The following is a 24,209-nucleotide window of genomic DNA, read 5'->3' on the forward strand; positions in this document are numbered from 1 at the left end:
CTTCCATGAGATCGAACCTGGGATCTCCGCATTGCGGAGTAGATGAAATGACCAACTGGGATACCAATTGTTGGCACTATAATTTTCTGTTATGGTGCTGAATTGTTTTTCAGCAATGCTCTGTTCATCTTATGTTGGAAACAACAGATATAACACCTGTTCATTCACGAAAAAGAGAACATTGTGGTTGTTTCTCAATTTTTTTTTTTTTGATGAACGGTTGTTTCTCAATTTGATATACTCAAAACTCTGGGACTTTGGTATGCCCTCTGTTCTTATGATTGTTAGCTATATGTGTTAAATATTTTGACAATTATAGCCTCCCAATTAAAAAAGAAAAATCCATGTACGTTATGTGCTTGGCCCATGTTTGATTTATGCTCATATGGACAAATTTCCTTAGGCAAGAGAAAATGAAAGAAATTCTAGATTTTGTTAGTCTTTAAAGACTCTGTTGTTCATTTCTTTCCAAAGACACCAAATAATTTTCATGGGGATGAGATTCCATAATTCCTGTTTGTGTTTCGGTTTCTTGAGCCCCTACAATTGTTCCAGGACTTAGTAAACACTGTTGGGTAATGGGTATACACTACTGCAGTCCAAGGTTCTTGATGAAATAACTCCAAACTGCCTGGTTTGCAATTGATGAAAAGGTGGTTCTCTGACTCTTCTTTCGTCCTGCATAGCTCACATCTACGTATCTGTTGAAAGGTAATTAGTAATTTCTAGAAAAATAATTATCTATGTTTTAAGTATGTTTTTAATTACATAAGAGTTATGTTACTCAAGAGTCAAGAGTTATGTCAATCAAGACTTGAGAGTTTAGAAAATCAAAAGTTGGGAGTTTGTAAGTCTAAGAGTCTAGGAGTTATTGTAATAGTTATGTCTATCATCTATGATCTATATAAATAGATGTCTTTGTAATGAGAAGATATCAAGCAAAAACAAAAACAACATTCAACAATATAGCATCTATTTCAATACAATTTAAGTTTAGCAATTATCTTCTTGTTAATCTTCTTGTAAGAACAAGTAAAGCACCCAACAAATTTGGTATCTAGAGCCATCTATCTCATTTTAAACCAATGGCGACAAACAATTCATGTTTTAACCTCTCATCAATTTCAGTTCCTGTTTTTGATGGTGAGCACTATGACTATTGGAGCATTCAAATGAAGACAATTTTCATCTCACAAGATTTGTGGGAGTTCATTGAAGATGGATATGATGAAGAAGCACTAGATGCACCACAACTAAAACAAACAAAGAAAAGAGATGCAAAAGCATTGCAATACATCCAACAAGGGGTAAGTAAAACAATCTTCCCTAGACTTATGGGTGCAGTAAAATCAAAAGAAGCCTGGGAAATTTTGAAAAATGAGTTTCAAGGGTCTGAAAAAATTATTACAGTTAAACTTCAATCCTTGTGGAAGGACTTTGATAGTTTAGCTATGAAAGAGAGTGAGAATATTCAGCAATTTTCCTCTCATGTGACTACAATTGTTAATCAAATTCGAAGTTGTGGAGATATACTTGAGGACAAGAAAATTGTTCAAAAAATCCTTCGTAGTCTTCCTCAAAAATTTGATCATGTAGTTGCAGCTATTGAAGAATCAAAAGATCTATCTACATATACCATGAATGAACTTATGAGTTCTCTTCAAGCACATGAACAAAGAATCAATAGATCAACAAATCAACCTTTGGAGCAAGCTTTCCAATCAAGATATAATTTCTCAAACAAGAAATTTTCTAAATCCGAGCAAGGTAGAAAAGGAGGTGGTAAAGAAAGAAAGGAAAATTGGCAATCAAAATCCGATAATTCAAACCCCTCTTGCCGAATTTGCAAAAAATCTAATCATGAAACTAAAGATTGCAGGTTCAAATGCAAAAGATGCAAAAATGCAAACCATTCCTATACAAATTGTTGGTTTAAAGATAAGGAAGAAGCAAACTTTATCAAAGATGAGGAGGAACATCAACTCTTCTCTTGTATGAATACCCAAAATGTAACTAACAACATTTGGTACTTGGATAGTGGTTGTAGCAATCATATGACGGGAAATCAAGATATCTTTGTGAAGCTTGATCAAAGTCACAAGTCAAAAGTGAAGCTTGGAGATGGCAATCTTCAAAATGTAATTGGTAAGGGAGTCATTGCAGTGGATACAAAAGGAGGTACACAAAAATTAATCAATGATGTTTTATATGTTCCTAACTTGACCCAAAACCTCTTAAGTGTTGGACAGTTGCTGCAAAAGGGTTATTCACTATATTTTGAAGATGGAAAATGCAGAATTTTCAGCAAACAAAATAACAAAACCTTGGCTGAAATTGACATGAACCAAAACAAGGTATTTCCTTTCTTCATGTCACAATTTGACACATTTGCCTTCAAAAGTGAAAATGATGATAAAACATTATTATGGCATTTGAGATATGGTCATTTGAATAATAATGGATTGCATTTGCTTAAACAAAAGAATATGGTGATTGGGCTCCCCTCTATTGAAAAGACAAATCAGGTTTGTGAAGGATGCATATATGGGAAAATACATAGACTCCCATTTCCTAAAACATCTTATAGAGCCAAAGACCCTCTTGAATTGATACATTCAGATATTTGTGGACCTACAAGGACTCCGTCACTTGGAGATAAGAGATACTTCATCTTATTTGTCGATGATTTTACTAGAATGATGTGGATTTTCTTTCTTAACAAAAAATCTGAAGCTTTTTCAGCATTTCTTCAATTTAAAGTGTATGTTGAAAAGCAAAGTGGGTATGAAATTAAGTCTCTCCGAACGGATCGAGGAGGTGAATATCTTTACAGTCCATTCATGAACTATTGCAAAGAAAATGGCATACAAAGGCAGCTCACCGTTCGAAGAAGCCCACAACAAAATGGAGTGGCGGAAAGAAAGAACAGAACAATCGTTGAGATGGCTCGAAGCATGTTAAAAGGTAAAGATCTTCCTAACAAATTCTGGGCTGAAGCAGTCAACACATCAATTTACATTCTTAACCGTTCACCAACAAAGGCTGTTCGGAACAAGACACCATTTGAAGCTTGACACAAAAAGAAACCGGTAATTGATCATTTAAAAGTTTTTGGATGCATAGCATATTCACTGGTTCCTTCTCAAGAAAGAGAAAAATTTGACAAGAAAGGTGAAAAACTTATTTTTGCTGGTTACAGTGATGAATCTAAAGGCTATCGACTTTTTAATCCTAACACTAACAAGTTGATTGTTTCAAGAGATGTTGTATTTGATGAAATGACAGCTTGGAGTTGGGGAAGTTCTTCTGAAGCACCAAATTCATTTGAAATTTTGGAGCCTTCAGTAACCGAGGGAGAAGAACCACAAGTTGGTGAGACTCCACCATCTAGTCCAAACACAAACTCACAATCAAGCTCATCAAGTGCCACAAGGCCAAGCAGTCCAGATTCACCACCAAGAAAGACACGGGCATTACAAGATATATATGAGTCGTGTGATGTAGCTTTTTTCTCTAGTGAGCCACAAACTTTTCATGAAGCAGCAAATGAACAAGTTTGGAGAAGCGCCATGGATGACGAAATTGCTACAATAGAAAAGAACAAAACTTGGAAACTTGTAGACCTACCAAAAGGCAAGGAAGTTGTTGGCCTTAAGTGAATTTATAAGACAAAATTTAATGAAGATGGTTCTATCCAAAAACATAAGGCAAGGTTAGTAGCAAAGGGTTACTCACAACAACCCGGAATTGATTTCAATGAAACATTTGCACCGGTTGCAAGAATGGAAACCATAAGAACAGTTCTAGTCTTGGCAGCACAATTTGATCTAGATGTTTATCAACTAGATGTAAAATCAGCATTTCTTAATGGAGAACTTGGAGAAGAGGTCTATGTGGAACAACCACAAGGCTATGAATTGCAAGAACATGAAGACAAAGTCTATCGTCTTCAAAAAGCGCTTTATGGGCTTAAACAAGCACCAAGAGCGTGGAATAGCAAAATTGATGATTATTTTCAGAAGAATGGTTTTCAAAGAAGTCCAAGTGAACCATCACTCTATGTGAAGAAGGAAGGCCAAAATGATTTTCTTATTGTATGCATATATGTTGATGATTTAATTTACATGGGCTCAAGCATGGATATGGTGAAGGATTTCAAAAACAAAATGATGAAAGAATATGAGATGTCTGACTTGGGTCTTATGAAATATTTTCTTGGGATCCAAGTGAAGTAATCAAAAGGTGAGATATTTATTTCTCAAGAAAAGTATACTGATGATTTATTGAAAAAATTTCAGATGGACAAGTGCAAGCCGTTGTCTACTCCTATGGCATTGAACGAAAAATTACAAGTCAACGATGGAGCAAAACAAATTGAATCAAAATTATTTCGAAGTCTTGTTGGATCCTTGATTTACCTCACAAATACAAGGCCAGACATAATGCACTCGGTTAGTCTTATATCAAGGTTTATGAATGAGCCAAGTATACTTCATTATGCAGCAGCAAAAAAGGTTCTACGGTATCTTCAAGGTACAAGAAAACAAGGCATCTTGTATAAGAAAGAAGAAGATAACAATATTAGTTGGCTATACTGATAGTGATTGGGCTGGATCTTTAGAGGATCGAAAGAGTACATCAGGTTACATATTTTGTCTCGGAACAAATATTGTTTCATGGAGTTCAAAGAAACAAAAGACCGTGGCATTATCTTCCGCTGAAGCTGAATATCTTGCTGCTACTGAGGCAGCATGTGAAGGAGTTTGGTTGAGAAGAATTCTCGTTGATTTACTTCAGACTCAAGAACAACCTACTCTCATTCATTGTGATAACATGTCAGCAATTGCTATGACAAAAAATCCAGTGTTTCATGCAAGAACGAAACACATTGAATTGCGTCACCATTTCATTAGAGATTTGGTAAACAAAGACGAGATAAAATTAAAGTTCATTGGAACGAATGATCAACCAGCTGATTTTCTCACGAAGTCCATCAATAGTGAGAAATTTGAGAAGTTCAAGAAGTTCTTAAAAATTACAAATTATGAAGGGGTGTTGAAAGGTAATTAGTAATTTCTAGAAAAATAATTATCTATGTTTTAAGTATGTTTTTAATTACATAAGAGTTATGTTACTCAAGAGTCAAGAGTTATGTCAATCAAGACTTGAGAGTTTAGAAAATCAAAAGTTGGGAGTTTGTAAGTCTAAGAGTCTAGGAGTTATTGTAATAGTTATGTCTATCATCTATGATCTATATAAATAGATGTCTTTGTAATGAGAAGATATCAAGCAAAAACAAAAACAACATTCAACAATATAGCATCTATTTCAATACAATTTAAGTTTAGCAATTATCTTCTTGTTAATCTTCTTGTAAGAACAAGTAAAGCACCCAACAGTATCATGATTCTTTCTGTTCTTCTAAGAACGTCAATGGTTGGTAGCTTATTTAGACTGGCTAGCCACACCGACCTACTTTAGTTAGGTGAGTCCTCGAAGATTTTTCCCGCGCCACATGGGTCTCCTATCTTCCTCTTGTCCCATAAAAAGTTACACATCTTGGTCTCAATTGTCTTCAAAATCCCCATAGGAATAGCAAACACGGAAAGATAATAAACAGGTAAAGCTGCTAACACAGCTTTCACATGTTTTAGTTTACCTCCTCTGAACGAAGTCCTGGCTTTCCATGCCGAAAGCTTTTTGTTAATGCGTTCAAGAACTGACCCATTTTCAACCTATATCCGCAACTAAAGGGCCGGTTCAGGTAGCTGGAAGGTGGCTCCCTGTTGTGGGGTCGAAGCTAGCTGCAAGCCCTCCTAAATCATCCAGTACATTTTCCACATTTAAATGGATCCCAAGGTGTATTATAGACCTTCACTTCTAATTAATTATTTGGTGGCGGCGATGCGTCAGTAGGCACACAGAATTAGTATGATTTTCTAGTACCAGTACGCTGAGAACCTTTACCTCGAACTAGTACTGTCAAGTATCGCTTGTACTGGCCTAATATCCCTTTTCACAAGTTGTATGGAACTATGGCTATGGCCGTGTGCAACGATAAGATAGACCTATGAGGGAAAGGACGCGAGCTGGCCAAAAAGCAACTTCTGGTTCTTTCTTACCTAGGCGAACCATGTGACCTCAGTATCACACGAGACGCAGTAGCAGCTAACATGGCAATCCACTCCATTGTCATCAGTTGCTCAAACTGAATGACGGCTATATCTGACTTCCTTTCATCCTATGCGCGTTTCTGGGAGTGACTTTCTGAAATTCTCTCCTCCCCAAAGCCGAGCGGGGCTGACCTCCAACTCTATTTTCATTGCCAATGAATGTAACATAGTGCGTAGGCAGATCTTGATGCAGCGGGGACGAGACCACGTGATGGCTAATCATTTATTAGGAAAAATTGCAAAGCCCTTCCTTCCCTTGGCCCCAAAAGAATATTGCATGTTCTTATCCTATTGGCTTGGCCTGCATTTAGTCATACAAAATTTGTGCCATCAATCGATGGAGTCATTTTTTATCCGACCGGCTGAACCATTTCAGGAAATAGGGCATCACAGAACCCGAAGGGTAAATAGGGAGCCTAATCTTAGGCAAGCTAGTCAAATAAGTTCTCCTTCATTTTTGAAGGTGTATATTATTGCAAAAGTTGTATTGTGGGTTATTGGGGCAGCATCAAGTGTCATAACTTCTGTTGATTGATTAATCTATGATTTCATAACACTTCATTTCCATTTGTTCGCGGGGATTATTTATTTATTTGTATGTTATGTTGATTTAGATGATACCAACTTCTTGACGTATTTACTTCTATCCATTGATTAACCTATGATTTCATAACACTTCCCACTCAACATCATAAAAAACTCTTCGTCCTCCCCCTCTTTTTCTTCTTCACGGTTGCCGGTAGGATGTTGTCTGCCAACAATTTTCTTCGGCGACCTGAAAAGAAAAGATCTCTTTTCTATTTCTCTCTCTTCTGGTAATACCACACGGCTCTTCGTCTGGATTAAGAGAGATCCATGTGAAGGTCTGGTTTACTACCAAACCTTCAAGGTCTGGTTTTACAAGACAAAATTTCAACGAAGGTGTTCTCTTCCACTTTGTCTGACAAAAATTATATAGAGAGAGAAAAAGAGAGGAAAGAGATCTTTCTCTTAAGGTTTTTTTTTTATTTGCTCAGCATGTGCCTCGACCCCTTAATCTCTAGGTGAAAGATTATACCTCTTACCACTCCACCAAGGGTTGTTGGCATCTTTCTCTACGGTTGCATACAGAAAAAGAAGATGTGAGGTGAAGGAGTGTTTGATGACATGAAGTAAGGGGTGATATGGAGGAGAGAAAAAGGGTTAGAGGTCGATAAATGAAAAAAAAAAAAAAAAAAAAACATCACAATATTGCCTCAATGGTACTGCTGCAAAAAGAAGAAAAAGGATCTTTGGGTTAAAACAAACTATAGGAAAGCCAAAAGGGAATTAACCCATACTTGATGTGGACGTTTCAAGGGCAATCAACAACATGATTTCATTATTACTATTTGTTAGGCGTTCATGATGAGCGGGATCTTGTTAAAAGAGTTCTTAGAATCAAGATTCCAGGCCTAAAGCAAAAGGCTAGTATCCTTACAAGGTGATGCATATCACTGTTTAGTACAGTAAGAGAAGGTCGACCTTTCAGTTACCAAAGGAAGTATCATGCATATAGGAGGTTCTTTGTCTAATACAAATATGAATTTGCTCCAGTAGTTTTCTAGACTGTCACCAAATAACCCCTGTTATTTCAAAGAGATCTAAATCTGATTACCGAAACAGAATTTTCTGAGACGTTACAAGACTGTACAATGAAACACAATACATAACTCGAAATTTCAAAAGGATTTTGGTTTGTGTACAAGTTTGTTTAGTCTAAATACATAATATTGATTATGATTAAAACATTATATCTAACCCTTGAAGGAGAAATCTTCGATCAAATTACGGCCTTGACTATAAGGCGTGTTACCTGGTTTCGACCACGAAGGTAATACTCTACCTTGAGAATTCTGACCTGCCTCTGACCCGTTTATGTCCATGTCATTGACATCGTTTTCTTCTTCCCAATCTAGTTCACTATCTACGAGTTGTTCATATTTTGGTGTACTGAACTCGGGACTTCTGTTTAGCCCTTCCTCTGTTGCTCTCTTTTTCAGTGAGCCGCTACTGTTATCGAAGTCATCGTCCTCTTCCTCTTTTGCATTTAAACCAGATCTCAAGTTTCTTGGCCTCTTGTTTGCTTCAGTACTATCACTACCACCACTTGGATTTTTGTGAGTTCTGAGGAAATCCTCAATGGCTTCTAGTATCCGCTTTCCATATTTGTTTGCCTTTACTCTGAATTAATTGAATTTTGTAAATATAAAGCTTGACAATAACATTCATAACTACAATATGTATAAATCTTACTTGCCAATGCCACTGATCTCAAGAAGCTCTTCTTCAGTCCTGGGTACTCTATGGCTGATCTGATGTAATGTAACATTCCTATAGTGGGCAAGAGAGTGACAGAGAGAGAGGCGTCAGGACTGGTCAAGAAAGAAATATGTGAAGGAATCAGGCTAAGAGAGAAGTAGGGCGCACTTGAATATGTGGTACGGCATCACGCCGTCACCAGCTTCTTTAATTATAGTACTTCGAAGATTTTTCAAACACGTAACAAGTTCTTTACGAAAAGCAGCCTGCAACCATAGGCAAACCGTCATGTATGCTTACAAGGTATTTCCAATTCATCATGCTCTAGAACCCGTTATTCATTTTTTGTAAGTATGGTTATATTACAAGTTTATAAATAATAGCAAGGAACAAAAAAGAAAACAGATCTAGGAGAGATCAAGAGTTAATTACCGAATCATCATCATACAGAGGTTGCTTGGCAGTATCATACTGCGGACTCGTAGTCCCTGTAAGCCCGCCTTTTGCCCCTAATGCTTCAGATTTGTTTGGCTTGGCTGCTTTTGTCGAAGCAGGGAACCTAATAGGTTGATTAATAACAACTTGTCAACCAGAGATACAGAACAGATATAACATATAACACCTTGACGAGAAACACAACAATCGAAAGCCTTTCGGGCTGAAGATCAACCTCGAAAAACACATTTTCCTCCAACAACTAAAACCAGAAATTTCAATGAAGCATGACCAATGTCGCTGGATGTGGATCGCTTCCTTACGTGGTACAGTACCAGTATGCAATGCGCTACCATGTGAGCATCTGATGCAATGCTCTTATATTATTGAGACCTTGGCTAATTAAGGCTGAAGATTCCGCTAAGCCAATTCGGGGTACAAGATCAACCCACAAAAACATGAGGAATCAGCTATGCAGTATACATGGAGAGGTAGAGTATCTGGTACATTGAGCATGACAGCGTCAGGGACAGTAGCCATGTGTCTGTTAATACACTAGAGGGAAGAGCATAAACTCTAATTTTTTAGACTATATTTGTGCATCAAGATTCAGATTGACACCTAGGTTGTGTCACTTCCAAATTTACGACTCTACGACAAACACAAGCATCATTGGTTCCTACACCATTGCTTGATAGCTTGGGTGACACTGATGGCAAACATGGGTCCGCAGACTCAATAAAACCAAGAGAAAATCTTTAAGAATAATAAAAACATTAGGTTTCAGCAAGGAACAATATCAGCCAAAGAAAAGAACTAAAAGAGAGTGAAGTTCTTCACCTTACGACAACTTTTTGTCCACCAGTGAAAAGATTGTAGACCTTTGATTCATTGACCTAAAGAGCACATGGGATAATAAATAATTATGTCCTTGAAAGAGATGAATGCGCATTTTCCATGGTTAAGAAACACAATTATGAAAACCTTAATATCACGTGCAAATTAAGCAATAACTTGAGGTACCTTCAGCACTGCTGATACAGATCCATAAATATCACTTTTCTTAACTTCCTCTACAAGCATTTCTTCAATTACAAGGTGGCGCAGTATTCGGGAGGCTTCACCCTTTCCAAGATGCTTACCAGCCCCATGAAGCTTCACTTTGTCGTGTCCGTTCTTCTTAACCTAATTTTTTCATACAGCCAGAGACAACAAGTTGATGAAAAGAAAGATCGAAAGAAATTAAGAACATTGAGGAATGTTTGCCACATAAACTTACAGTTTGGCTCATGGAACCCCTGAAGACTTCCAGGATATGAGATGATGAACTCTGCTGTCTTGTGGACTTAACTAATTCAACCTAAGCGCCATACAAAAAATAAAATAACCTGATCAGTTACTTAAAAGGATGGATCTTATTAGGAAACAATAAAATGAAGTAAAAAATGTCATAAGATAATTCATTCCCCACCAATTGTTTTGCTATCTCCGTGACATCCTTGTCAATATGACCTAATGTCTTTAAACAATTATCACAAGTTTTCTGACAGTTTCCAGGATCAAATTTTTCCCCAAAATGAATCAGTTGTAGAAGACGCCGGCAGTCAACATCATTTTCACAGTAGCTAACCTGTATCATCCACAAACACTTCTATAAGCACTTCATTTATTAGACGAAAGTCACGAAAAGATAGAAGAAGATCAGCTCCTAGGAAGTATACCATTCGCAAAAGATTATCAATATTTGTTTCTAAAGCCCTTTCTGAGTTTGTCACAGAATTGCGTCTATATCCAGATACAAAGGGACTTTGCTCTGTAACTCCTTGACTAATCATATGCTTAACTCGAATCTGCATACACAAAACATAAATTAAGAAAAGTAAACAAATACCAAGAACAATAAAGGTCCAACTTTAAGTACAACTGTAAGATAACAAAATTGGGTTAGGTATATTTTGTGCTTAACTTACATAGTCACTATAGCTGTAATACAACACACATGATGACGATTGACCATCTCTACCAGCACGACCACACTCCTATGAAATGGAGAAGGTATAATAAGTTTGAAAATTCCAGCTAGTGAAACTTCAATGTTGAACATTATCGTTATCAGAATCTGTTGGTCAAGGTTAAAGTACGACCTGATGGTAACCCTCAATTGATTTTGGGAGGGAGTGATGGATGACGAACCGGACATCGGGTTTGTTGATACCTGAATTCTAGAGGTCAGTATATAACATATATATATATATATAACCATTGGAATGTAAATTAGCACAGAAGAACAAAATTACCCATCCCAAAAGCTACAGTAGCACATATTATATTGATCTCATCCTTGCTCCACTGCTTTTGAACAAATGCTCGTTGTTGAGGATCCATGCTGCCATGGTAAAATGATGCTTTATGACCATATTCCTGAACGATAAAGAGCCTCTCATTATACATGCAAGAACAGAGAGTAAGAATACCCAGACAAGATCATTTACTCAAAATACATTAAGCAGACTGCAATATAAAATAGAATTTGAACTTGTTGTTTTGTTGTTATTTACTCATTTACTGGCCTTTCGGAGATTCTTTTTTTACTCGAAAGAAATCACACTAGATAGGACTTGCAGAAGCTGAGCGCAGGACTTCTAGACTGCAACTACAGTTTAGGAACTTATTCATGATTTCTTGACAATCTAAATCGGTGTTTCACAAACCATAAATCTGAACGAGTTTGCACACCTTTAGATAAACATAAACCATCAGCATCATAGCGAAGTCCCAACAACAAGGGAATGCTCATTCAAATTTGACAAACCTGTAATTTTTCAGCTACTTTCTCACAGTCCAATCTAGAGAGACAATAAATAATGCCACATTCATCAAAATGGTTTTCTCTAATGAATTTGTCGATGTCCTCCAAACATTTTTTTGTCTTGGGAATGATGGAGTACCTGCAAATCCACAATCCGTGAGTATTTCAAAAGTTCGAATTAGTAAACCATCTAAGTCACGTTATTCAACACTCACCATAAATTATGTCGATTAAAACTTTGTCTAAACACAACACAATTCACAAGACCAAGAGCTTGCACAACATCTTCCTTCACACTTGCTGTTGCAGTAGCAGTCAAAGCCAACACCGGAGTAGTTGGGAACTTTTTCTTCAAAATACCAAGAGCCTTAAGAGAAAAAAAAAAAAACCACATAAAGCATCATACCTTGAGCATTTAAGGATGAAAAGTGGAAGGACTTGTCACAAACCTGATAATCCGGTCTAAAATCATGTCCCCATTGGCTTATACAATGAGCTTCATCCACAACTATACGAGAAAGTGCTTCACGAGCATGCAAACTTTCCAACTGTCGTACCAAAGCATCACTCCTGCAATCAAAATCAGTACAATGCCCAAAGTGATTGTTCATTAATATTTTCAGGTTCTATAGTCTTCAGCGCCAAATAAGAGAAAAACTGAAGGTACCAAGAATACCAGTTTTCGGAGACCACGTTAAATAATGTTTTTTATTCCACTTGTACTCATTTAATAATCTTATCTATAACAAATTATAACTATTTCCTTGCTCATGTTAGGGAACCAATTGGTATGCATGTACCTAATACCTAAACTGAAGTAAAAATGATTAGTTCTACCAGCCATATCTCAATATTATAAATAAAAAAGGAACGCGAAGTGGAAAACATACGACTCAGAACTGTTACGATTTTTTTGTAGTAGATTACCATAGAGGAACTCCTAAAGCAACATTCCCTATTGAGCAATGAAAAGCTATTTACGAAAGGTTCTGTTTTAGGCTCTTAGACTTCCAATTGTTGATGACTCTGATAACAACCTATACCTAACCCTAAACTAAAAGTATTCTTCTGGCATCTTTCTTTCTCCTCATCAAAATGAACCTGGAAGCACGGTAACACAGGAGCCCAGTCCCCGAATGCGCCTACCAAACTACGCCACCTCCATCTGGTATATACGTAAACACACACACACATGCATACATATTAACATCTTGGGCTGAGTAATCGTTGTTCCCAATTAGTAGGAACTAGCCGCTCACTTGACCATCTAACTTCCGACTATGAGATCAACACCATAGCTTCTCCAGCCTTTTCCATTATTACACTTCCAGTCTGAAAGAGCTTAACTATATAAAATGGGAAAATGCAGTAATGAACATAAAGAGAAGAACCTACATTCTTGTTAACATGATATAACTAGAATCCTTTTCTAAAAACTTAGAAGCATGACATGTTGACATATTTCTAGCAAAATGACCGAAATATTTCAATTTCGGACTCGACCGAAAGGAAACTTCACTTACTCCCTCTGTTTACATTTATCCACGACATTACCAAAATTTTCTAACTAACGGTATGTTTTGATCAAAATTTGGAGAAATATAGTAAGACAAATTCATTAGTATTTTACAGATTCTGTCAATTTGTCCAAAACTTACAGGCAACACTAATAATAAAGTAGGGCTATCAGTAAATAATAGAACTGTGAAATAGATCTAGGATTCTAGGGGCATTGGAGAACTATGAAAATATAAAAGACACCTGGTGAGAAATAGAGACTATGGTTCACAATGTATTAGAACGCGACCCACAGTTACCTTCCATATAAAATTATTAAACTACCATCCCGGTTTCTGCATATAAAAAACAAACTATATAATCTTACATGTAGTGCTCGTATGAACTCATCTATTTCTAGGAGGATGATCTTCGTAAGCCCTTACATAAAATGAAACAGTATTTCATTATTTGCATAACATCTCCACATTTCTGTAGATTAGTAACTATTCCCATATTAACCGAAGTATTTCCATGAATTTTTACTTTCAAGCAAGACCGAAGTTTAACACCTCCGTTTAAATGTAAGTTTCTTTACACTTAGAGTTATCTTAAATTGTTTATCATCTTGATTAACGAGTAACTACAAAAGTGGCTTACACTACAATATCAGTTTCTAATTAGTTTTTATTTACTTGTTACACGAAGAAGTCAACTAAACCGCACTCACTTAGCAACTTTTTCTGGTGTGACATATAACAACTTGTATCTACAGCAACCAGAACTCAGTTCTCTAAAGATCTCCTGCTGTTCAGTCCACTCCATATTGGCGCTCAAATAAGCAGCAGGAATATTTGCCTGCAATGGATTAGTCAGAGGCAAACTTTGTGCTAAAACTAAATATATATTGTGATATAGACGAAGAATATAAAAAATCAGATTCTGAGAAAATAATATAACAAATAATACCTGCAACAAATGCATAATCTGATCTTGAATCAGTGAGACAAGCGGAGAAATAACTAAGGTTACTCCTTGACATATAAGAGCAGGAAGCTGCAAATAAAATGGAGTATGTATGAGGAAATAATGGGATAATATACTAAATAATATTTCAGAGGAAAAGAGCACGGTCAAGAACATCAAACAGATAAAGCAAAACCCAATAATCACAAAAGCGGTTCTCATTTTTATAGTGATTGTTGTAGATATTTATAGCGAAAAAAAGACCACCAGTAAAAACCATTACCAGCGAATAATATAAACACTCACATTATCCACTTGCATATTATATGCAGCAGCAGAACTGATAGCATGTCAAGCACCTATAGTATGCCTTTTGGGAAGTTGATTACTTCTCCTCGCTAAACATTATTTTACCGTGTAATAGAGTCAATAGATTAAGCTAAAGAATTTCGAAGCACGGATAGTTGAATGCTTCCTGTCATTTTGGAGCTAGCGAAATGGAAAGTTGGAAATGGTCTGCGGATTCTATTTTGGGAAGATATATGGTGCTCTACCATCAGCCTCAAGGATACTTATCTAGCTATATATTTTATAGCTAACACCAAAGAAGTTACAACTAGCCAGATCTATAATTCTCTTCATAGACCCTGGGACCTGAATCGCAGGAGGATTTTGAATGATTGGGAAATCGCCATCTTGCTAGACCTGCTTAACATAGAGGGAGTGATGCCAAATGGAAATGAAGATAGAAGGATATGGAAAGAGAGAGAAAGAGAGAGAGAACGAAAAGATCAATGTCAAGAATTATTACAGAAGGACGAATCAATACGAGACAGAAATCTGGCTGTTGACAAGCCATGTAATCTGGAAAAAGCACACTCCACCCAGAGTCCGTTTCACAGTATAGGCAGCATGTATGCATAAGCTCAGGACTATGGATCAGTTGAATCGAAGGGGTTGCAGTTTGTTCAACAGATGTACCATGTGTAAAGAGGCGTCAGGGACTATAGACCATCGGTTCACTCATTGCCGAGTAACATCAGGCCTTTGGAATAGTTTCATCAATACTCTAAAGCTTAGCTGGTGCACCCGAAGTCAATTAACCAAGCTCTACAACAACGGCACGGGCGAAGAAAACAAAGGCCGTAAAGAATTATGGAACATGGTCTCAAAACCCATTTTCTGGGGTATTTAGAAAAAAAAAAAAAAGGGTTATTTCCCTAATGGCCCCCTACTTTGTGACCAGCTTCCCGCCTGGCCCCCTACTTTACGAAAAATACCCATATGGCCCCCTTCCGTTATAACACCGTCACTCTCTCTCCTCCATCATGTTTTCTCTCTCTGCCAAGTCACGCCACATCACCTTTTAAGCCACCTCATCATCTTCTCAGGCATGGGTCGCCGGCCGGCCAAATTTCCGGCCGGCGACCTTCAAAATTTTTTTTCTCTCTCTAAAAAAAAAAATTTTTTTTTTTATTCTCTCCTCCCTCTCTCTCTCTCTAAACTCCGGCGAAGGGGTTTCCCTTCGCCGGAGTTCGATCTGTTCAAGAACAGACCGTGAAGGTCTGTTCTTGAACAGACTCATCTGTTCTTGAATAGACTCATCTGTTCTTGAACAGATCGAGTCTGTTCAAGAACAGATCCGTCTGTTCTTGAACAGACTCGAACTCCGGCGAAGGGTTTCCCTTCGCCGGAGTTTAGAGAGAGAGTGAGAGGTGAGAACAAAAAAAAAAAAATTTTTTTTTTTTAGAGAGAGAGAAAAAAAAATTTTGAAGGTCGCCGGCCGGAAATTTGGCCGGCCGGCGACCCATGCCGGAGAAGATGATGAGGTGGCTTAAAAGGTGATGTGGCGTGACTTGGCAGAGAGAGAAAACATGATGGAGGAGAGAGAGTGACGGTGTTATAACGGAAGGGGGCCATATGGGTATTTTTCGTAAAGTAGGGGGCCAGGCGGGAAGCTGGTCACAAAGTAGGGGGCCATTAGGGAAATAACCCAAAAAGAAATAACAAAATCTTCACGGAAGAGAACAGCTTTAGCACCATAGTAGAAAATGTAAAATGTATCATGTTCCTTTGGTCCTGAAACCTTATACATGCAAAAACAATTTCGTATAACGATTTTGTTCATAATTGGGAGGCTTGGATGTCAATATGTCATAACATCTAACCTTGTCGTCCTCGTATGCTTGTATAGATCTTCCTTCCTATACATTTATTCGAAGTTTCAAAAAAATAAAGTTACTTTTTTGTCCACAAATTACTATCACAACTATTATTTCTCTGTTTCGCAGTAAACTCGTAATGGTTTCTTAGTTTTTTTTGCTTCAATCACAAATGAAAATTTTATTTCGATCTTATTTCTTCGTATGTGAAGTTTATTACTAGATCAATTTCTTTTTACATATTTAGTTTCTCAAACAAGCTCTTATTAAATCGTATGTTGAAAAATGTTTATTACGATCGGTACTTTTCTAGACAACTATCAGATATTATGGCAATAGAGAATAACTGTTTCACATTCTTGTTTAGTATGCCTTATTCTAGTTGCGTCTTGTAACCACTTATTTGAATTGAGTTAAAGTTTAAGATATGAGTGAGAATCAGTCAATTAGGAAGGAAAAATATGTTATATAATTTATATTCACTATAGAATTGCCCTTAAATTGCAGTTTGCAAATATTTATGCATCATTGTAAGAATTTAGACTGGTAATCTTACGCTAGCATAGCCTGACTTAAAATCCTGGCTCTACCCATGTGGCTAACTTAGTCATCTTCTCTGTTAGTTAATGGCTTTCTTAAACAAGTCAACTGGTCTACGTCTACTCAATATTGCCTACTAGAAACTACTCAGGTAGCTTGAGCCTTTAAGGCAGACCATCATGAACAAGAGAAACATTATTATATGATGAAGTATTTATCTACAGACCTAAAGAGGAAAAGCTAAAAAAAATGGTGATGTCCAAACCTGATATGTTAAACTCTTTCCACCTCCAGTGGGCATCAAAACAAAAACATCACTACCACTCATTGTTGCATTAATAATCTCCCTCTGATTCGGACGAAATGAATGATTCCCAAATGCTTTTTTGTTATTGGCCTGAGACAATGTACAAATGTTAGAAGAACCCGTTTGGTGTACATAGTTATGACTTTATGATTATGGGTATAGTATAGCTGAAACATGAAAACTATATGCAAAATGTTAAAGCATAGCTCCCCTGGATATGCTAAAAGACAGAATTCAACCACATTGCGTGTCACCAAGAAATATAATATGAGGATCTTATAGGAAATTTAACGTGTCATAGTTATAGCTTGTTAGATAATCGCAATGCTGAAACCTATGTTTTCATACGAACTGCTTTCAGGACAGACTGAATATAGATGAAGACTGAAAGTATGAGTTCCGAGAAATCTCAAACAAATGCAAATAATTACGAGTATTAGAAGCATCATCAGCAGTAGAGAACTGTCGTTTTACATAGTCCTATTTCTATTCAGTTCCCCGTTAGATACATCTCCATGGATCATGGCCTCATGGGAACTTCAGATGAGAGGTAAAAAAGCAAAACGATAAATGGTTTATAAAGAAAAGGATTTAGCTCAAGTGTAGAATAACCTCAAGCTTTTTGGTCCATGGGAAATCAATACTACTCCATCTCTTATCATTTGATCCGTCAATGTAATTAACGTCGACAAACTTTGGAATATGTGCTTCCCGTTCCACTATGCTTGGTGTTACAAACCTATCAACAGAAGTGAATGATACCGATGATGGGACCCCATTATTATAGCCATTTGGATTAGTACTTATATGGACCTGGGAATCAAATCTCAGAGGATCTACCCTGATGGTTCCTACTTGAGGAGTCTCAAATTGCGAACCCCTAGATGCAGTGGTGGATGCTAAAAAACGTGACTTCTGTCTTTCTTCATTCCTTGACGAAGATTGTAGATATTTTTCAAGCTGCTGAATTTGCTTATTCAACTGCAACCTGATGAAGAATAAACATATACGACAAAAATGAGAAAGCTTACAGAGATCACAACTAAAAGCATCTACTAGGACAGAGGAGGAAAATGTAGATGAAAAAGGGATCAACCTATCCTGGCGAAGCCTGTCTATCTGCAGTGGATTAAGGTCATTCACATTGTCAAGAAGCTCATTTGATATGGCAATTAGTGTGTCCTTATTCTCCTGGAGATGAGTCGCAGCTTCTGGGCAAAGTGCCACCTGGATCAATTGTAGTAATGAGTAAAAGAAAATAGAACTGAGATGGTTAAAACGAACCTGAACAAAAATATACCTTAAAGCCATGATTGCATTCGGTGGATAATTCTGGTGGCAAACTTGTTTCACTAGGACTTGCATAACCATCATTACTGGTAACCTGATGCAAAACAGGGAGCTTGGATACTGACGGTTGAGGCGTGCAAGTTGATTTGAAATCCATAGCAATTTGGTCCACATCAATCTGAACCCACAAAATGAAGGCAAAAAAAACAATACCTTTTTCAGTGACATATTAATATATATTAAAACCTGTACCAGAACATATGATTGTATAATAGTTTAAGGTACATATTACCTTAAGCATGTAATCATCATCTAGATCGTCAGCACAATTTTCGTCAAACTTGTTGTTTTCTTTAGTATTTATCATATAATTTCCAGAAGATTCATTGGCCTGGTAAAAAGATCTGCATCCAACGGTTGCTGGAGAACTATATACAATTGATTCTTCCCTCCCATATGACAACCCCAGATGTGCACTTCTGTCAGCTTCGGCATCATCCGTTCTTCTTTCTGAGAAAGAAGTACTCCTCTGAGGTCCGAATTCGTCAACCCTTGGATTGGAGTCGCTGAAGTTTTGATGCCTTTGCAAGTCTTCAACATGCCTCAAATTTTCAGAAGATATCCGAGATATCTCAGATGTGCTCCATAAAGTAGTTTTACTAATGGGATCTCTAGAAGAATTTAAGGTCCTGGAAGGTAAGTTGTCTGCATCGCTACTCTGACATACAGGTACAGATGACGATATTCCAGGTCGTAAGTAATTCCTACGTGTCGTCTGAATGCTAGAAAGAGTTTCCCAAGCCTGTCAATATTTGACACAGTTAACCAACGAAACTTGAAAACCAGCGATGCCATGTCTATCATACGCAGTCGTTAAGCAAAAAATGAAAGCATCATGTTATTTTGTTTTTGATAAACAAAGAGCATGGACATGAATTTTTGTATAAATAATTATGAAACCAGATGGTAATCTGAAACTTTCAGAGCATGACTTGTTTCATTATTAATGATGAGAAACACTAAGCATAACACTAAAGTGGTCACTAGATAATGGCAAGGAGAACAGCATAATTGGTAACAGTGAAGTTACAAGTAGAACTGAAGTTTGCAGCCTTCGGCAACATACCCTCTTAATTTGTGAATTTTGCACCCTTTGACAATTTACACCTGCACAAGCCATCGACCTGCCAACAGATATTATAAACTGTTACAGAAACACATATATATTCCCGATCAAAAACATCATCGATTTAAATATGGTATGGGATCCTATGAAAATGCATATTCCACCGTGAGTGTTGTTTATCAGTTATCTGTCCAAAAAGTATCTGTGATTGTTGCTATCTACCAGGTCGGACTAATTACTATACACAAGCAGACGATAATAGAGCTCAAAAAGTCATGGGTTCAAGTTTCCAGCATTAGCTTGAACTGAAAAAAAATTTGGAAGTGAAAAAGAATATATTGAATAAAACAAACTTACAGGGGAACAAGGATCATCTTATAACAAGAAAACCTATCGACCAAAATAAGTAAAACAAAATTGCAATGGATCACTTTCCACATATCTTCGCCTCTCTTTTGGACTCTTCGATTGTTCTAAAGATATAAAGTCAATTCCTAAGTGTCCGAATTTCTCCAACATGTGCCCATAGAGCACGAAAAGAATCCCCAGAAACGCCACAGCTCTGGACAATGGAAGCCTAGGTGATTTGATTATTTTGCATAGCATTCAATCTATTAACACGCTGTCTGGAGTGCTTTTGGGTTCCTAAACTTAAAATCCTAGTGATTTCCATCAAATAGTTCACGCTTCCATAATCCAGAATAAGCTGTTATTAGCACTAATAAATTGTGACTTGTGAGGATATAAAAGGACAGGAATTGACTCAAGAAAAACGAGTTGAGAATTGTTTTCATATATTGAACCCCAATAGACCACTTTTTTTTAGTATGAATGTATGATCACTTTCTTGTATCATGTATAATTGTATATAACTAAATAAGGTTAGAAAAATCCTCTAAAATATGTTAGTATGATTACTTTCTTGTACTTCAGGAACTCTCCTGTGTGTTGCTCATTTCCAGCAAAATTTGAAGAGACTTTTCTCAGTCAAAGCTTTAATCCTATATATTTTAAGGCAGTGTTGCCTTAAAAGGAAAGCATGTAAGGATATATAACCAAATATCATGGGAATGACAGTCAGAAGCCTTGCAACGAGTCTGAAAAGAGCAATTGAAGCTCTAAAGTCTACATATTAAAAATTCCCTAGCTAGTAAATAAATTATTTGCTCAAAATTACTGAAGAAAATAGTTACAGGGTCACAGGCTTATAGATCATGCTCGCAATAAAAATAGTTATATATTCTTTGATATATCCTATTGGATTAATATATCTTATATTTGTTAATCTTTAACTTTTTACTTTCTTGATGAGTAATGGTGGGTGATATACACTTTGACTTTGTTATTGTATTAAGAACCATAACCAATTACCTTGCTAAGACACCAATTTCAAACCTCAAATTTCACATAAATATAAACTATAACATATTTGTAGAAGATAATAACGAGACTGTGAAAATCTTTAAAAAAAAAATCCTCAACTCCCTCAACTCTAAAGCACAAATTATGAATACTTTTAATTGAAGGAAATTTTAAACTAAATTAAGAGGCTACACGTCGGAACCCTATTTGCATCAAATGTGTATCTTCCAATGTCCACATCCCACAACAAAAAGTGTCATCTAACAAACTTTTACCCGTAACCAATCAGTTGGATCTCCAAAAGATCTCGAGTCTTAAGAAAAGATGGGAAACCCCAAAATAAGCTTCCTACCTCACCAGTAATACAATGAATTGACAAATAACTTATGGTGTTTTCTTACTCTGGGAACAGGTGCATAACTAGTCGGTGATGTATCTCTAAGAAGAACTTGATGTTATTGACACCATTTTGTAGAAGTTTTCTTTCGTAGAGCCAATCAGCTAAATAAATTCATTTGTTTTTTATGTTCTAGTTTCTACATGCGAGAGGAAAAACAAAAAAGAAAAGAGACTTGTTAAGTATTATGGAAAGTTTAATTCCTGCCCTAATAAAATGCAACAAATTTTCTTGATGCTTACCTTGCACCTGTACTTCCTTCAGAACAAGGTTTTTGTGTTGGTAAGGAGTAAAGAAAATTTGAGCTCAGAAACTTATTTTGACATGAGAAACCATCGAATGCGTTGGCATGTTGCGCCCAATTGAATTTAGGAATCGATTTAGAATCTTTACTCAAATTGCTTCCACTGCATAACACCACGAAATTGAATTTGTCAAACAAAAAGAACAGACCATAAATTTGCTAAAGGAGGGCAACATCATGCACTTACTTTTGCATAAGAAACTTTCCTGTAGTCATTTACTAACACGATGTCAGTATGTGAAAAGGAGCAATAGTTTATTAAGCCGTGTTCAAACAAAGGAACCTGCAAACATCTCATTAAATATCAAATCAGAAGGAAATTCAAGGGTGACACAGCAACTAAAACATAGAACGGTGGATAAAACAAGTATGTAAAAGTATATTATACTACCAGGATTTGCTTGCTAAGTGGTTTGCAACAGGACCTGCTAACCCACGCCCCCAATCTCCAAGTGAAGAGAGACTCCGGATCGGCCACCCTTCAGACTAATTGTATATCTTTATATACATACTTATATATATACATAATAGGTGAAACCCGTGCCGTAGGGCACAAACAGTTCTATTTTGCACATTATGCTAATGAATATTTGCCGAGGTCAACCGAATTTACGAGTGCGGTATAATCTCCATTTACTGTATAATATTGACCTAATTGTTTTCTCTCTCCTTTTCCTCTCTCCCTGTCATCTATAAGTGAGAGGGGGGGGGAGGGAGGGGGGGGGGGGGGGGGGGGGGGGGTAGAGAAGGACTGTGAGACATAAGGAAGGGAAGAGAGAGAATCACTACTTCGACATCACCTATGTCCATGGATTTCTTTTGAACAAACCAATCCATTTTGAACACTTTCCTATGCCCCCATTCCGTTGGCTCAATATACTCCACTACTTTTTACCCCTACACTCATTTTATCCCATCAGACTCGGCTTATTGGATATTTTAGAAACAAAACACACTCTCAGTTTCCCCACCTACCATACTTAAGTACCAACACCCTAAGCACCCCATGAGGATGCTAGATTTAAATAAATTTACCATCACCAAATACTTAATATGTGAAGTCTTGTATTAGAAATAGAAGTGCAATTTAAAGTTGAGGGAAGAAACCTACTTTGGTAAGCAAGTAAGCAGTCAGTCACCCTTCACGTTATAAAATACAGAACTTCTACTGTGCACGGCGCTGGAGGGACCACGAGTAATATTTCCTGCAAACGAAGAGAACCAACTGAATGTAGTTTATTCCTTTGAAAATTTCAATGCATCTAATCATAGGTTAACTTATAAGCAACTATTAGTTCAATTCTTCTTGCAAATTAGATTTGTAAAAACTCAACTCACATAGGGTTGGTATAGAAAACCCTTGTTATGTAATGTGTATCCTTTAATTGACCTAGTTGTTTTGTAATTCTCCACATTAAAGATACTGTTTGTTTCCCTTTTAATTTACTTCTACTTTGGATTCATCCCCAAAATTCACACGTTTTCACTTCAATATTTTACTACCCATTTTCCTTCTCAAAAACTTCAGAAGAAGCCAGTCCATTTGTTGTTCAGAGTGAAATCAAATTAGCCAGTCCATTTAATGTTCATACTTAAATCAAATTAAATTCAAAATGAAGACTGATATCAAACTTAAATCAAATGGAAATGATTTCAGAACTACACAAAATTTTCCTAGAAGTACAGAAAAAAAAACAACTCAATCGAAAGTTGAGAAACAATAATCCCTAACTAAACCCAAAATGTAAACCTAGTTGTAAACCCTAAGAATGAACTAAAACCTAATATTTTTACCTGATGGAATCCGGGCACATTGATTTCTAATGATAATTAATCGATTGAGAGAGGTCGATGATGAGAACCGATCATTCGGCGAAGAAGCGTGAGAGAGAGAGAAGTGTTAAGAGACTTTTCAAAAAAAAAAAAGAGAGGTTTAGAGAAAGAATAGGCGGGAGTGAATTAAACGAGAGGGAATAGAGAGAGATGAGCGGGATTTGTTTGTGATAACTCCATTATAGCCCCCTAAGGATGACTAACTCACCAAAATGGCCCTCCGTAAATGATCAACTTCCAAGGTAACTCCCAGATTTTCTTTTCATGACTTTCCGTTTGATAATAAGAGCATCTCCAATGCAAAACTCAAGAAAAAATTTAATTGACTCATGTGTCAAGTTTCAATTGAGATTCTCTTTCCTATACGCTAAATTGAGTGTCTCTAATTTAAGTCTTTATCCAACGCAACACTCAGAAAAGTTCTAATAGGTATACATCACACATACTTTTAATAGGAAAAAGTGGTTGAGAAAGAAAGGTTTTCTATTGGTCCGAAAATTAAATTTGATGACTAGGACATTTAAGACTCTCAAAAGAGATCTCAAAAATAGAGTTTGTAATTGAGACATCTCAAAATTAAATGCTTCCACATCATCGTAAGACCTCAATTGAGTTTTGCATTGGAGATGTTTTCATCTATAAAAACTCTAGTCATGGGTGGCACTTAAGATTTTAAGATTGAGTGTTGCATTGGAGATGCTCTAATAACCTCAATTTTTAAAAACCAG

At 36.6% G+C, this 24,209-nt stretch overlaps 1 protein-coding gene across 2 annotated transcripts; it reads right to left on the reverse strand.

Annotated features, from left to right (window-relative positions):
* Positions 1–7,761: 7,761 nt before the first annotated feature.
* RECQ4A (DNA helicase (RECQl4A)) lies at positions 7,762–23,720 on the reverse strand. 2 transcript variants are annotated; one of them, XM_086653907.1, is made up of 28 exons: positions 23,443–23,609; positions 22,760–22,853; positions 22,040–22,134; positions 21,836–21,931; positions 21,587–21,751; positions 19,586–19,643; positions 18,752–19,261; positions 18,470–18,637; positions 18,266–18,396; positions 17,782–18,157; positions 17,128–17,259; positions 14,164–14,250; positions 13,925–14,052; positions 12,147–12,267; positions 11,913–12,064; positions 11,701–11,836; positions 11,186–11,309; positions 11,033–11,103; positions 10,859–10,927; positions 10,610–10,738; positions 10,360–10,518; positions 10,168–10,248; positions 9,912–10,073; positions 9,729–9,784; positions 8,886–9,012; positions 8,622–8,719; positions 8,448–8,525; positions 7,762–8,375 (listed from the first exon to the last, which is right to left on the reverse strand). In XM_086653907.1, exons 4-28 carry the CDS (start codon positions 21,862–21,864, stop codon positions 7,949–7,951), a joined length of 3,774 nt encoding a protein of 1,257 aa, XP_086510033.1. In that variant the 5' UTR covers positions 21,865–21,931; positions 22,040–22,134; positions 22,760–22,853; positions 23,443–23,609; the 3' UTR covers positions 7,762–7,948. The 2 variants fall into 2 exon arrangements, with proteins under 2 accessions (XP_086510033.1, XP_086510032.1); XM_086653906.1 differs by lacking the exon at positions 22,040–22,134 and having other exon boundaries at positions 23,443–23,720.
* Between the last annotated feature and the right edge of the window lie 489 nt (positions 23,721–24,209).

The sequence above is a fragment of the Eschscholzia californica genome, unplaced genomic scaffold, assembly GCF_041429995.1.
Source record: "Eschscholzia californica isolate CP2 unplaced genomic scaffold, dmEscCali1.0.p SCAF_1, whole genome shotgun sequence".
Lineage (NCBI taxonomy): Eukaryota > Viridiplantae > Streptophyta > Magnoliopsida > Ranunculales > Papaveraceae > Eschscholzia > Eschscholzia californica.